This window comes from Physella acuta, unplaced genomic scaffold (genome assembly GCF_028476545.2).
Source record: "Physella acuta isolate Inbredline_101_S28 unplaced genomic scaffold, ASM2847654v3 ptg001300l, whole genome shotgun sequence".
Classification (NCBI taxonomy): Eukaryota; Metazoa; Mollusca; class Gastropoda; family Physidae; genus Physella; species Physella acuta.
In genome coordinates, this window is record NW_026732815.1 from 107,030 (window position 1) to 122,127 (window position 15,098).

Genomic DNA, 15,098 nt, shown 5'->3' on the forward strand with positions numbered 1-15,098 from the left:
TAAAGATCATTAAATGATCTTACACACAGAGACAATAGCATGTAGATTATAGAAGATAAGAATAGAGGAGACTAAGTGACGATGGGGAGTGGTCAGTGGAGTGGCCTAAAGATTGACGTAGCATTATCTATTTTATTAGTTTTTTATTTTCTTTGGAAACCTATTTGGTTTGATTTTTTTTATACTAGACAATATAGATAGATCTATATACTTTTTGAGACGAAGTGTAGTTTCTTTCAGTATAGGCCCTATCTAATCTCTTCTCTTTAGCTTCTCACACATTACAAATCTAACACACCAAATCATCGTTGAAAATTTCAATGAAATTGAAGTTCGTAACGCCCGAAAGACTATTTGTAGGCCTATTGCAGCTTGTTTTAAATGTTTACTAAAATAATTCTGGGAAAAAAAGGCGACATTGTTTTGGGAATGACCCTAAAAGAAGCTCGACTCTTTCTGGATATGATTATGTTGCAAATCATCAGTTTTTTCCCGATGAAGTAGACTTCTGCATATAAGGGGATGGTGTGGTCAGCGCTTGACCCTGCCGCATAGTCATTTTATAACACACGTATCATGTTATATCTTTGTATAGGCCCTAAGACTTTTAGAACATCGCGCTCACATAGCACGCTAGCTTTTTCCCCATACAGGGAGCGTTGGTCAGGTGCCCATCAAAGATGGGTGGTTTCATCGACGTTCTACAGACTCGAGCCCAGATGCCCGGGATCCTACAGACTCGAGCCCGGGATCCTAACTCGAGACTTTCGGGTTAGCAGTCTAGCGCCACGACGTCCCCTTGTTGCAAATAATGCCCCTAAATCTAAATAAGACTTTGGGCATTTTACACGATATACATGGCCAACTTTCCGACTTAATTATCTGGCACTCAGCTGTAACTGTAAATACGTGATCTATTTTTAGATAAAACCCCCAAAAGTGTTATCTCGAATTCCTAATAAGATACCTTGCGTAAAACGCAATAATAATACTACCTAAGTTTAGTAGCCTATATTAAAAATAAATAAATTTAACATATCAATATAGGCCTACAGTTTGACTTATTTTATTATGGTAGGCCTAATTTTGGAATCCCTCGGAATATGCAGTTATGTTTCCTAACTGTTGGAAACAGCCTAAAATCACGTGATTATTTGTTTTTAGAAAATCAATACTGTGACGTACATCCTCTTGTTTATGTGTAGGCCAGAAATCAGATGCTGGGCTAATGGTAAAAGAACGAAAGCACAATGGGAAATACTGATACAAAACTTAACTTTAGGAAAGCCGTCATACAGCTTACAACAAAAACACAGGTACTTTTTTAGAATAAAAATGTAGATGTAGATTTATTCTTATAATACTTGTTAACTAAAACTAATGCAAACAGTCCTAACCTAATCTCAGCAGTCATCAGTGTGAGTGTCACCACAGTCATCACAGTTGTGTGTAAATCTGGCCTGATTAACTAAAAACTATTATTAATGTTAATATTATTTATAACTAACAACTAGATTTCTCTAGATCTAATTATAATAACTAGGCCTAACAATTATTATGCATTAATTCAAAATTCTTAAATTCTGAGTTCTAAAATTAGAAAAATCTCTAGATCTAGATTCCAAGTATAATTTAAACCACTAATTTACGAATTAATAATTTAATAGATTCCCTAAGGCCTAAGTCTTAGGCCTAAGTCGGCTGGGCATAGTGCTGACCACACTATCTCAGCACCATCTCTGTATATGCCGAGGTCACAGAAACAGGTGAACTTCTTGCCCCATAGACCGTCAGGTTTGAAAGGGAAACTTTACTTTTACTTTTACTTTAATTATAAATAATTATTATAAGCCCTATGTCTTGATTCTAGACTACTAGACTAGCTGGCATGAATCAAGATTTTTAATCTATCGTTTTAGGTGCGTAAAATCGGCCACGGCTAGTAATGTGAAAAAAAGTTGCCTCATTGTTAAGGCTTAAATTATTAATTGAAGGCTAATAGAAGTGTATATTATAATATATTGTGATATTATTGTTTATTAAAATATTATGTCATAAAACTAAAGCTGAATAACAAATCAAAAGCAATAGCAAAATATAAATATGTGAGGCCAGAAATTAACTATAAACAGCAGTGTTTGGAGCTAAATTTGCTATATAAACAGCGGCTATCTGTAAATTAGAGTGGTTTCTCTTCAATCTTTAACTATAATTTTACCAAAAAACTTAAACAAGTTGGCTGCTTAAGTAGTCTAGAGCTTGGCAGCATTTGATGACAACATTGCTAGGCCTAATCTTTATACATATATAATAGATTTAGGCCTATATATTACTTAAACGTTTTAATACAATTGTTCAAAAATATGTACATGAATGAAACTGAAACATTTTTGTAACTTTCAAAACATAAATCCTCCTAAAAATGTGAAATAGTTACTAAAATTTAATGATTCACCTTATTTACACATTACTAGTCTTGGCAGATTTTACGTACCTAAAATAGTAAAACGATAGATTACCTCAAAATCTAGGCCTAGGGGGCCCCTGCCCTAAATATTTTGAATTTTTAGATCTATTTACTATTTATTTTGTCTAGATCTAGAATTAGCTAGACTAGTAGCCTACCTTCAGAATATTCTGCTTTGCTGTTCTCTAAAAGTAAAAGTATCTAACACTAAAGTCATCAAGATCAAGTCAATCTCTTGTTTCCTCACTCTTATGTTTCACTTCACTCGTTTCAGTCGGTTCGGTTGTCCCAGTCTCATGTAGGGTGTTGCCTAAGATTTTAAACTTCATGATTGTTTAAGATGACTTAAACTGCATTTTATTTACCTTTAATTTGAAAAAAAAAAAAAAGAAAAACACATTTGTATTTAAATAGCTCCTTAGCCAAAGCTATATATCTTGAAAATGCTGTGTTCTCCTTTTTTAACGTGTTGTTCTGACCAAGTTCAGTCACAGTTTTTAAATTTTTTTGTCTGCTAGAGTTTATCCCTTTCAAACAGATAGTGGTCACTATAGTAGTGGCTTAGAATTAGATGTCAGTAGTTTTGTCAAAGTTATTTTCTTTCTGAATTTTTATTGATCTTATTTTGATTTGTTAATGATGGATAATATTTTGGTATGAAGGATAATTTGATATCTTTAAAAGCAGCCATAAATTTGTGGAAAGCAATAACTATTTAATATTATGCACCAGTTTACCCAGCATGTCGGACAAATAAATTAAAAACAACAATCGCACAGCAAACACTAAACATTCACTGTTTTAATTATATTAGTATGGAAGCATATTTAGCAAAATGAAGTTAATTTAACCATACATTTTTTAAATGAACACAAAATCTTTTTAAACAAATGAAAAGGGGCTTAGTCTTTTTTTAGAAGACATGATTACCAAGGCAACGATAAAAAAGTAGGTCAAGCCACAACCTAGTCTCATGTGCTAGACCAGGTCTAGTATACTAGAATCTAGTAGAGATCCTATTGTGACTGTCAGAGCTGCACTTACCAAAAAAGCTAAATCAACCTGGGAGGGGGGGGGGAATACAGAAAGAAACATTACACTTGACTTAAAATATTTATTTATTATAATAATTCCCTCTAACTCAGATGTTCTTCTTTTTGTATATTTATATTAATACTCATACTAGATCTAGTTGTAGGTAAACTGTTAGCCATTACCTCATGTAAATTGTAATGTAATAATGGTTATTACTACTTTGAGTAGTGGTACCTATACACCACACTAACCCTCATACACATTACTAAATTACATAGTATGAGTTGACCCACGATGTAGTATACGCCGCCATCTAGTTGTTTTATTTTCTGCTTATCAGCAATTCATAATTTGTGAATTCAACACTACCCCCTCCCGCCCAGTGAAAGCAGCCATTTACAGACAAAGAAAAGATCAATTAGAAATTGTTACCTCCCCCTAGTTTCAAATAGTTTAATACTAAATTATCTGCCCCTAATAGCCCCCACTAACCCGGCTCTACTATTGTAAACATTTGAGGTGAACCACAGCTCACCTGACAGGTGGGGATAAGGGTGGTGGCTAAGCTGCGTGGTGTTTTCTATGGTCTCCATGAAGAGAATTATATATAAAGATGTTAATTCTATTAAAAGTTCATACACGACCAGTCATGTACCCTGTGTATTAGCATGTTATGTGTATTAATATCATACAAATTGTAGCTTTAGGCTAACATGTTTAGATTGTTAACCAAGTTTAATATGATGTCTGAATTTTAAGATTTAGCTAACTAAGATCAGAAGCAGGGTAGCAGGTGCTCACAGTAGAAATATGAAATTGAATTACTTATTTTAAGAATTACTGAATTACTGTTATTTTTACGTGGGGATAATTTAACGTTACTTTATTTACATTCTAAGGATTTAAACTATTTTTAATTTAAAACCATACTGGGGAAATATTTATTAATTTATTGCATTATAATATTACTTACAACTTCTGATTTTTTAGGACATCATTTTTCATTTTAAAGCCCACTAAAAATTTTTTAACTTGTTTTAACAGCCTATAGAAGCAAATGATGAAGCATTCTGGGAACAGTTCTGGTCAGAAAGTGTAACATGTGTTCAGGATGTGTTTACTTTAATACCGGCAGCTGAAATAAGAGCACTGCGTGAGGAATCCCCCTCTAATCTAGCCACCCTGTGCTACAAGGCTGTTGAAAAACTGGTTACTGCTGCTGAAACAGGATGTCCTTCACAAAGAGAACAGCAGACAGGTAAATGTTTAGTGGATTTGTACATGTCTCACACAGCAATGTTTTAATTGTTGCTTGATTAATCTTTCTATACATCCCTCAACATCCTTCCTATGACATACTGTGAATTAACTAGACATAGAGTTACAAATAGAACTAGATAGGGTTAAGTATTACTATTTGGCATGTTAATTCAAAGCATTACCTTGAAAATAAAGCTGCATACAATTGAAAGAATACCCAATATAATATATATTTTTGAATGAAAACGTTCATCTTAATTATACAACCTTAAAGATATTGCTTAACATAGTTAACTGGACTAGTTTGCAGTTCTATAAAAAGTTAAATATAAATCCTCATAAGAGTCTTAGCCTACATGAACAATTATCTCTTTGGTAAACATAATTAATTTAATTAGCATTATCTTGTAGAAATAATACTACTTAATCAACCCTAATTAATGTCATTTAACACGCACTAATTTGATATTTATATAAAGAAAACAAACTGTTTGAGTGCAATATCTTGGGGGTGGGGGTGGGGAGGTGGAAAGAGACATTAACAAAATGGCAGAAATAGTTGTCTAGTTATACTGTGCACTCTGCAGCTGGATTATATGTACCTACCCAATACACAATAACCTGTTATAAATTATAGTCTTACTACAACTTGTGTCTTTAAAATTAGATATGTTTGACACTTTAAAACAAACAAACTATCCTATATGTTAAATGATGATTTAAATAAATGTAATCAACTAGCATAAACATTACATTGCCCACCACTACAGTGTGAGTTGTTGTGCACCTCTAAGTAATTTCAAATTATTGAGTCTTATACTATTAATGTTAATTTAATTACTGACAACCATGTAAGAATGATAAAATAGTCATCGAGTTGTGTTTCAAAAATAATTCCATTAAATTTTTTTTTTGTAGGCCTAACATTATCTTTAAAAAAAATGAAAGTATACATTTAAAAGATATTTTAAACAATATACTTTTATGCTTTAAACCCCCCCCCCCCCCCCCCCCACTGCATGATTCTGATATTTTAAACTTTCTTATCCTTTACATTTCAGTTTTGAACTGTGTTCGCCTCTTGACCCGTATACTTCCCTATATATTTGAAGACCCTGATTGGAGGGGATTCTTTTGGTCAACTTTACCAGGTCAGGAGGAAGGGGAAGTAAGTCACATTCATTTTAAATTGTGATATCTCACAACAAAAACTCAAATTTTTAAGACACAATGTGAAAGGTCTGCCTGTAATTTAACAGAAATGACTGTCATTTATTGTATAAGTCTATTGGTAATTTAAAAACGATCACTTAGCAAAGTATAATTCATCCGAAACTTTTATTTAGCCTTTATTTTTTTAATTAGGGTGACAGTCCTCCACTAGCCCAGTCACTGATAGCTGCAACATGTGTAAGTAAAATTGAGTCATATTGAGAGTATAGTATTTACTAAATCTATTCATTGAGACAATTTAAATGTAAAATAGTAATTAACAATGAATACATGAACCAAACTATAAATTATAAGAAGTATATTTTTAAAAAATCCATTGAATTTTTTTATCAGGATTTATTATTCTGCCCTGAGTTTACTGTAGCCACAACAAGGAAATCTGGACCAGTGAGTTAAACTTTTTCAATTTCCCTAATAGAATTGCATGCTGGTACTTCTTTTTTTTTTACTTTGCATGTATTTACAGAACAGTTTTCAACATGAAAATTATTTTTGTGAAAAAAAGTTGCGCTTAATAGATATAACTGAAAGTAGATTAAAAAATTAATTAAAAAAGATTATTTATTTCCTGAGTTGTGCTATTTATGCTTTTTTTATGCTCCTTAGGATAATCCAGAAGACATGGGAACAATCGACAGTTGTGAATACATTTGGGAAGCAGGTGTAGGATTCGCACACTCTCCACCACACAACTCATTCCATGACCAAAACAGGATGGAGCTTCTGAAGCTTTTGTTGACCTGTTTCTCAGAGACCATGTACCTTCCACCAGTGGGTAGGTGGCGCCAACAGCTCCTTGCACTTTCATTCTCTTGTAGATTTTGTTAAAACTCTGGTATTTACACATAACCTGTTCAGTACCATATAGTTTTCCCCTTTCATTCTCTTGTAGATTTTGTTAAAACTCTTGTAGTTACACATAACCTGTTTTGTAACAGTTATTCCCATCTTTATAAAAACAAAATTTTCTCTCAGCTGATGCCCATGTGACACCTAACCAGTGGATCCAGTTCTTCACATCAACTGAGAATAGGTAAAAATCACAACCATACATTAAATGACTGGCCAATCATTTTTGCACATATGTAATATTTTAAACCAAATGCCTCAACAATTTTATTTAATAGGCAGTAGTATTATAACCAGATTTTTGTTTGTATTCTGTATTGTTACAATTTTTATCCTAACAATGATTCCCATTCCTTAGACTTGAACTAATTTTCTTTATCTGTCATGCACATTAAAAAAAGACTTGCCATAAGTATATGCTATTTATCTGTCATGCACATTAAACTTACCATAAGTATATGCTATTCATCTGTCATGCATATTAAAAAAAGACTTGCCATAAGTATATGCTATTTATCTGTCATGCATATTAAAAAAAGACTTACCATAAGTATATGCTATTCATCTGTCATGCATATTAAAAAAAGACTTGCCATAAGTATATGCTATTTATCTGTCATGCATATTAAAAAAAGACTTGCCATAAGTATATGCTATTTATCTGTCATGCATATTAAAAAAAGACTTGATATAAGTATATGCTATTCATCTGTCATGCACATTAAACTAGCCTTAAGTATATGCTATTCATCTGTCATGCACATTAATAAAAAGACTTGATATAAGTATATGCTATTCATCTGTCATGCACATTAAAAAAAGACATAAGTATATGCTATTCATCTGTCATGCACATTAAAAAAAGACATGCCATATGTATATGCCATTAATTTTTTCCCCAGACATGCGCTTCCCTTGTTTACTTCACTAGTAAACTGCTTGTGCTCCTACGACCCTGTGGGCTATGGTGTACCCTACAACCATCTCATGTTTACTGACTCCCGTGAGCCTCTTGTCGAGGTGGCACTGCAAGTGCTGTGTGTGACCATGGAGAATGATTCCAATGCCCACCCTGTGTCTGTGGATGGGACAAGTGGGGGGACAGCTATGGATCAGACTGGTGAGGTAAGGTCATTGGGGATCAGAAAGTGTAACATGTGTCATCTATGTAACATGTGTAACATCTATCATCTATTACATGTTAACAGACATGCTAAAATCATTATCAACTTCTTAAATAGTTATTTTTCTTGTTTGCTGCTAATAATAAGCCTATTAGCCTATTTCTACAGAACAGGTAGTGTAGAATTATTTTTAAAAAAGATTTTGATCTAACATCTGTAAAATGATTCATATTTTTATTTTTAATGTATGTGTTTCAGGGTGGTGGATCAGACAATTTATTTTTGAATTACCTTTCCAGGATACATAGGGAAGAGGTAAGTTGTTTTTTGTCAGCACAGATTACCAGAGGGGTACACTGTGTATATGGGAAATAAATTCCTTGGAAATGAATTATATATTAAAATAGATGGAGAAAACAGCATTTTTATTGTAATAAATCATAGGTAGGTGGACTTAGCTAAAAGAAAGTATTTTTTTATTTGATTAGGGTTTTGTCTATATTTTTTGTTGTTGATAATATGTAGGCATTTGTGTGAAGGTCACTAATTGGATTTTTCTACCCCGTAGGATTTCGCCTTTATTTTAAAAGGCATTACTCGTTTACTCAACAACCCACTCCAGCAGACCTACCTGCCAGGATCCTGTAAAAGGATACAGTTCTATCAGGAGTTGCTGGTCCTGTTTTGGAAGATGTGTGATATCAACAAAGTAGGACATGCTTTTGTAGTGTAGCTTGTAATATTTGTTATGTTCAGGGGGATTTGATACTATTACTTTATTCTACACACTACACTTTTGTTTTTAGTTTAATAACATTTAAACAGAGTTGGCTTGTTCTCATTATTTTAATTGTAAATTTTTTTGAAGAGCTATTTAATACATTACAGTTAAATAATACTGAATAATAGCTTTCAGACTTGTTATATGAAGAAGAATTTGATTTTGTTTTTACTTTGAAATTTATTTTTATGTATAGCATACTTGAAGTGACTGTTTTATTTTCTCCTCAGAAATTCATGTTCTTTGTTTTAAAAAGTAGTGACGTCCTGGACATCTTGGTACCAATTCTCTACAACCTAAACGATGCCAGGGCTGACCAGTGTAAGTTTTATTCTTTATCACTTTTTTGTAACCTACACAAAGTCTAGAAAAATATGTTAGTTTGGTTTTGTAAAGTTCACTATTTGGCTCTATGTCATAATCAACCCTTAGGTTGGAAGATGTCTGATGAGAGCTCTAGTAATAAATAGGCCCTGCCTAACAAAAAAAAAAAGAATGAAATTTGATAAAAATAACAACTAGTACGTCTGAGATGTGTTATTTTTTGCACTGTCCATATTTTTACCCTGTTCACTTAAAAAATCTGCCCTAATAGAACCAGGCATATAGTGATATGAAAGGTGCAAGCTGCAGACAAATAAATAAAAATTGAACAAGTTGGAGTTTATAGTGTGAACTTTTTGTTTGGTCCCACAGCCAGAGTTGGTCTAATGCATATTGGTGTGTTCATCCTCCTCTTACTGAGTGGGGAAAGAAACTTTGGTGTTCGTCTCAACAAACCCTACTCTGTTCGTGTACCAATGGATATCCCAGTCTTCACAGGAACTCATGCAGATTTTTTGATCATTGTAAGTCATAATGTTGTGTTTGACTAACAACACTAATACCCGATGTTATTTCATAGTTTCCACTAGACAAATGCACAGAAATTATAATTACAGAGACAAAGCAGTATAACTCAGTAGGATCAGATAATTAATTAAAAACTATCAGCCTTGGGTGAATTGGAAACTGTTACTAAATTACCACTGGTTTATATTTCAGGTGTTTCACAAAATCATTACCACAGGTCATCAACGTTTACAGCCTCTATTTGACTGTCTGCTAACTATTATAGTCAATGGTAAGGCATCAACAGACTTGTACTTTCAAAACAAACTATTGTAGTTTCCACACTTTTGATACATTTAAAATTTTATTCTAAGAGATTTTCAAAAAAAAAATAAAAGAAATAAATAGCTGGTTAAGTGATATTACAAAGCTTTTTGCTGTTATTCTCCAAAAAAAAACTATTAAAATTTAAAGTGCACATCTTGATAAAAGTTGTTTCTACAAACTTATGCTGTTTGAAAATTAACGGAATGTTTACACTTTTTTTTACAGTCTCACCTTATCTAAAAACTCTTTCAATGGTTGCCAGTACTAAACTCCTCCATTTGCTAGAGGTAAGCAAACTTTTTTCTACTGGCTGGGTTATACATTTGTGTGTTGGTTAGGAGAGTATAAGACCTGACACTACTTAGTGGAAAGAATTAGAGTTAATCTGTTCATTAGATCTAAGTGCTCATTAGACCTGCAGTATTTTAAATTTTATCCACTCCCACCCAGGCTTTCAGCACCCCCTGGTTCTTGTATGCCAGCGCCACTAATCATCATCTGGTCTTCTTTCTGCTGGAAGTCTTCAACAACATTATTCAGTATCAGTTTGATGGTAAGTGCTATTTACCTGTTCAATCCATCTCTGTTTAGTAGCACTCCTTTAGATACATTTGCATGTTTAACACTCCTTTTAGTAAATATACATAATATCTAGTTTATATACTTATCAATTTTCAATGTGAAAATAAGTGTACAAAAATAATGCATGTCATCATGCTCAACTCCCCTCGGAACAAATATACACTAAGTCTAGTTTTTGTATTTATCACATTTCAGTAAAATAATCTCTTTTGTCAATGTTGATTGTAAATTGCACTAACCTATATCCCCAGGCAATGCTAACCTTGTGTACACCATTATTCGCAAGAGGAATGTGTTCCACCAGCTGGCCAACTTGCCGATAGATCATTCAGCCATAGCCAAAGCCATGACAAAAAGGGGCAAGAAGTTTGCCGCACCCCCTCAAGATACAAGGGATCCCCAGACCATGGAGGGGGCACAGCCAGCACTGGAGGCAGAACCAGGGACTCTCAAGGTTTCTTTAGCAGCCACTCCAAGTCAGTTCAAAGTGTTTGCTTTGCATTTTATTTTAATAAACATGTTCATCCATGTATCACCAAATCCAAAATTTATATCTGCCTAAAAAAGTAAAACCTGGTTCAAAAGCATACAGCTGATCTTTTTAGTAAAGTAAAGTTTCAATGATCACGGCATATTTAGAGATAGTGTGGTCAACACTATGCCCAGCGACTTAGTTTCCCTAACGTGAGTCAGGTACCCATCAGAGCTGGGTGGACTTGTAATGAAGTAACAGGTGCTAGTAAGTAGTTTCCCTTTCAAACCTGATGGTCTATGGGGCAAGTGAAGAAGTGTTCATTTGTTTCTGTGACCTCAGCATATGAAGAGATAGTGTGGTCAGCACTATGCCCAGCCGCCATTACTTTCCCTTACGTGAGTTAGGTACCCATCAGAGTTGGGTGGACTCAGGGACAGTCTACTGAACACGGATTTGAACTCGAGGCTTATGGGTTAGCAGTCCAGCTCTCTACCGCTAGACTACTCCGTCCCCAACAGGTGCTAGAGATAAGCATATAATTGATAACTGTTTGAAAAAAAAAGATTCTGCAATTCAAAGTATTACAGCTAGACTACTGCTCCCAACTTGTGGGTTTAAGAACTGTTTATGGACATAATGACAGGGATCATTTCTTCTAGTCAAATTATTGAAATATTTTTGTTGTGTGTGTTAAAAAACTGCCACTTCTGTAATGAAAATGTTACGTGCTAAAAGCCCTTGATGTCTGTGCTGCAGGAATTGACAAAATGACAGAGAGAGCTGCCCCTGATGAGAACCACCACCAGCCAACACTGAAGGAGTTGGCGGAGTCTGTACAACCAGTCAATGAGATTCAGGATCCTGTGGGTGACACAGACACCAGCCAAGCTTCAGAGAAACCAATTAAAAAGTTGGAGAAGAGCAATAGTGTGGTGAGTTGTGGAAATATTGGCCCAGCTAAAACATAAAACAGATCAGCAGTTTGTGTTGATATGATAGGGTATGTTAAGCCAGTAGTTTATTGCTTCTACAAAAATGTATGAAAATTGCTTCAGTAAATGCTGCTAGCTTCCCAATATCAGATGCTGACTTGTTTGTATACTTGTGGGAAGGTTTTTGCCCCATTCATCTGTCTAGCCAATGCCTTATTCATCTATCTAGACAATTTTTGCACCATTCATCTGTCTAGACATCAAATTATTTTTAGCCCTGTTCATCTGTTAGGCACATCCAATTTTTGCCATTTCACCTGTCCAGACATCAATTTTTGCCATTTCATCTGTCCAGACATCAATTTTTGCCATTTCATCTGTCCAGACATCAATTTTTGCCATTCATCTGTTTAGACATCAATTTTTGCTAATTCTTCTGTCTAGACATCTCAATCACCACCAGCAACAAGTCCAACACCATCAGAATCTGGTCGTCCTCCACTAGCAAAAACAGCCAGTACTGCAGGGCAGTGGGTCGCCTCCCCTGAATGGGTAATTCTCCATTATTTTAAACATTTTTTTGCTATATATTATTTACTGCCATTGTTGATGGTACATCTATATCCTCAGAAAGGTTTATGCTAAATTTTATTAACTGGCAGTGTTTTATTTTGAATAAGACCTACCGATTGTGAAACCAATGTTTGAATATTTTTACAGGTACAATCATGGAAGCAAAAGTTACCACTGCAGACCATTATGAGAATGCTACAGGTTTTGGTGCCACAAGTAGAAAAGATCTGTATTGATAAGTAAGTCAATCTAAAAACTCTTAAGTATTGTAGACTAAATTTTAAAATAAAAGGTAGACCATTAAAATAAATTAAAAAGCCTGTCAAAAATCAGTGTACTTTTGTACATAACATTTCTAACTTAAGGAAAATGTTTAGTAATTTTTTTAATGTAATTTTTAGAGGTTTGACAGATGAGACAGAAATCTTGAAGTTCCTCCAACATGGTACATTAGTTGGCCTGTTGCCAGTTCCACACCCAATTTTAATCAGAAAATATCAGGCTAACAGCGGAACCACTATGTGGTTTCGTACTTATCTGTGGGGTGTGATTTACTTAAGGTGAGACAATTTCAATTTAAACGAGCACTAAATAGAGTTAGACCTGTCTGGTTAATTGCTTTTTATATTGGTTTTCTACAATAATTGATGTTTTAACACTATAAGATAAAGGCCTAAAGTATACATTTTTTAAAGCTACAATTAAAATTAACTATTTTTTCTTTGTTTTCTCCTCAGAAATGTGGACCCTCCAATTTGGTATGATACAAATGTTAAACTATTTGAAATTCAACGTGTATAATAATTAATGGGTAAATATGTTTTTTCAAATTCAAATATTTCTTTACAATATTTGTTTTTACTTAATGATTTTTAAAAGCTTGTTAATGATCTCTGAGTATATTGGAACTTCGTTTTCTTGTTAATTATTTCTGATTATATAATGGGATTTAATTTTTCTACCATTTAAAAACAAGCAATTCAGAGATTCTCCTAATATCTGTATTTATTAATTACATTTTCTTTTTTGAAAATTTCAGCATTTCATCTTAAAGCATGCGAAACATTCTAGTCAATTGATCACTGGATGTTTCATGAGTTATCTCCACTGATCAATCATCCATTGATTGTCTTGTCTATTTTTATTTCTTGTAAGTCATAAATTCTTATTTATTGCATATCTATAATAATAGTTTCGCTGTCTGTCTATCTATCTATCTATCTATCTATCTATCTATCTGTCTGACAAGAACGCTCTAGAGAAAACACAAGGAAAATAAAAACATGCATAGTAATTCGAAAAACGAAGTATGACGTCGACACATTTAGCGCACAGAGTAGAAAATAATCTCAAGCCGGATAGTGCACACATTGATATGACGTCATTGATTATCGATATTCAATACAAAGGCAATTTGGTCTAATCTAAGTGGTTTGCGTGAAGAGTTTCTTTCATACAATTCTTCGGGTAGGGGCGAAGCCCCACCCCCGCGTAAGAACGTCTGAGCCCCCCCCCCCCCTCCCCAACTCAAAAGAAATTTCCTCATCGATACTCTATAATAAAATTACCGCCTAATTAATGTGTCTAATCTTAAAAGTGGTTTTCTTGCAATGGGACGGTAGACATGTTGTTTTTTTTTTTTGGGGGGGGGGGGGGGGGGTGGAGGGGTGGGGGGGGGGGGGGTGGTGTGTGTGGGGGGGTGGAGGGGCGGGGGGGGGGGTGGTGTGTGTGGGGGGGGGGGGGGGGGTGGGGGGGGTTGGTTTCAGTGTTTCTTTCAGACTTTTTCCTCCCCGGAGAGGGGTGGGGGTACTTGAAATTTTCGGGGGCGGGGGTAGAATTTTCTGGGAGGGGGCGGACACTGGAAAAAGTATATAATTATATTTCGTTGAATGGGACGGTAGACATGTTTTTTTTTGGGGGGGGGGGGTGTGGAGGGGTGGGGGGGGTGGTGGTGTGTGTGTGGGGGGTGGGGGGTGTGGGGGTGGGGGTGGGTTGGTTTCAGTGTTTCTTTCAGAGTTTTTCCTCCCCGGAGAGGGGTGGGGGTAATTGAAATTTTCGGGGGCGGGGGTAGAATTTTCTGGGAGGGGGCGGACACTGGAAAAAGTATATAATTATATTTCGTTGAATTGGACGGTAGACATGTTTTTTTTGGGGGGTGGGGGTGGAGAGGGGGGGGGGGGTGGAGGGGTGGGGGGCGGTGTGTGGAGGGGGGTGGTGTGTGTGGGGGTGGGGGTGGGGGGTGGGGGGTGGGGTGGGGGTGGTGTGTGGGGGGTGGGTTGGTTTTAGTTTAGAGAAAAGAGACAGCACTATCAACCTAGCGCCCGGTGTATCCTTCCTCAACGGGCCATTTTTCTCGTTAAATAGTATGCAGGTGTCCTGATCCAAAGCAGATGTCCGTAACTACTGTTTAATAAATGCTTTCTTTTGACTATGGTTGTGCTAAAAAGAATTCATAAGTGAACAAATTATTTCTGCACTTTAAAGTATTATACTTCATGTTCATACCCTCAAAATAAATAGAAGTTTTAAAAAAAAGTATATTTTTTTTCCATAATTGTTTACCAATGGATCAAGTAGATTGATAGCAGTTGATGTACATAAGGGTTGCTGTTAGAAGGTTTGAAATGTC

General features: G+C 35.1%; 1 protein-coding gene across 1 annotated transcript; it reads left to right on the top strand.

Annotated features, from left to right (window-relative positions):
- Positions 1–1,009: 1,009 nt before the first annotated feature.
- LOC131958202 (protein HID1) lies at positions 1,010–13,648 on the top strand. Its single transcript, XM_059323082.1, has 22 exons — positions 1,010–1,316; positions 4,547–4,760; positions 5,824–5,930; positions 6,128–6,172; positions 6,329–6,382; positions 6,602–6,770; positions 6,971–7,028; positions 7,747–7,969; positions 8,227–8,283; positions 8,537–8,677; positions 8,980–9,070; positions 9,446–9,597; positions 9,794–9,872; positions 10,133–10,194; positions 10,358–10,460; positions 10,741–10,965; positions 11,721–11,896; positions 12,341–12,448; positions 12,617–12,708; positions 12,871–13,029; positions 13,207–13,280; positions 13,509–13,648. Exons 1-21 carry the CDS (start codon positions 1,251–1,253, stop codon positions 13,268–13,270), a joined length of 2,445 nt encoding a protein of 814 aa, XP_059179065.1. The 5' UTR covers positions 1,010–1,250; the 3' UTR covers positions 13,271–13,280; positions 13,509–13,648.
- Positions 13,649–15,098: the final 1,450 nt, after the last annotated feature.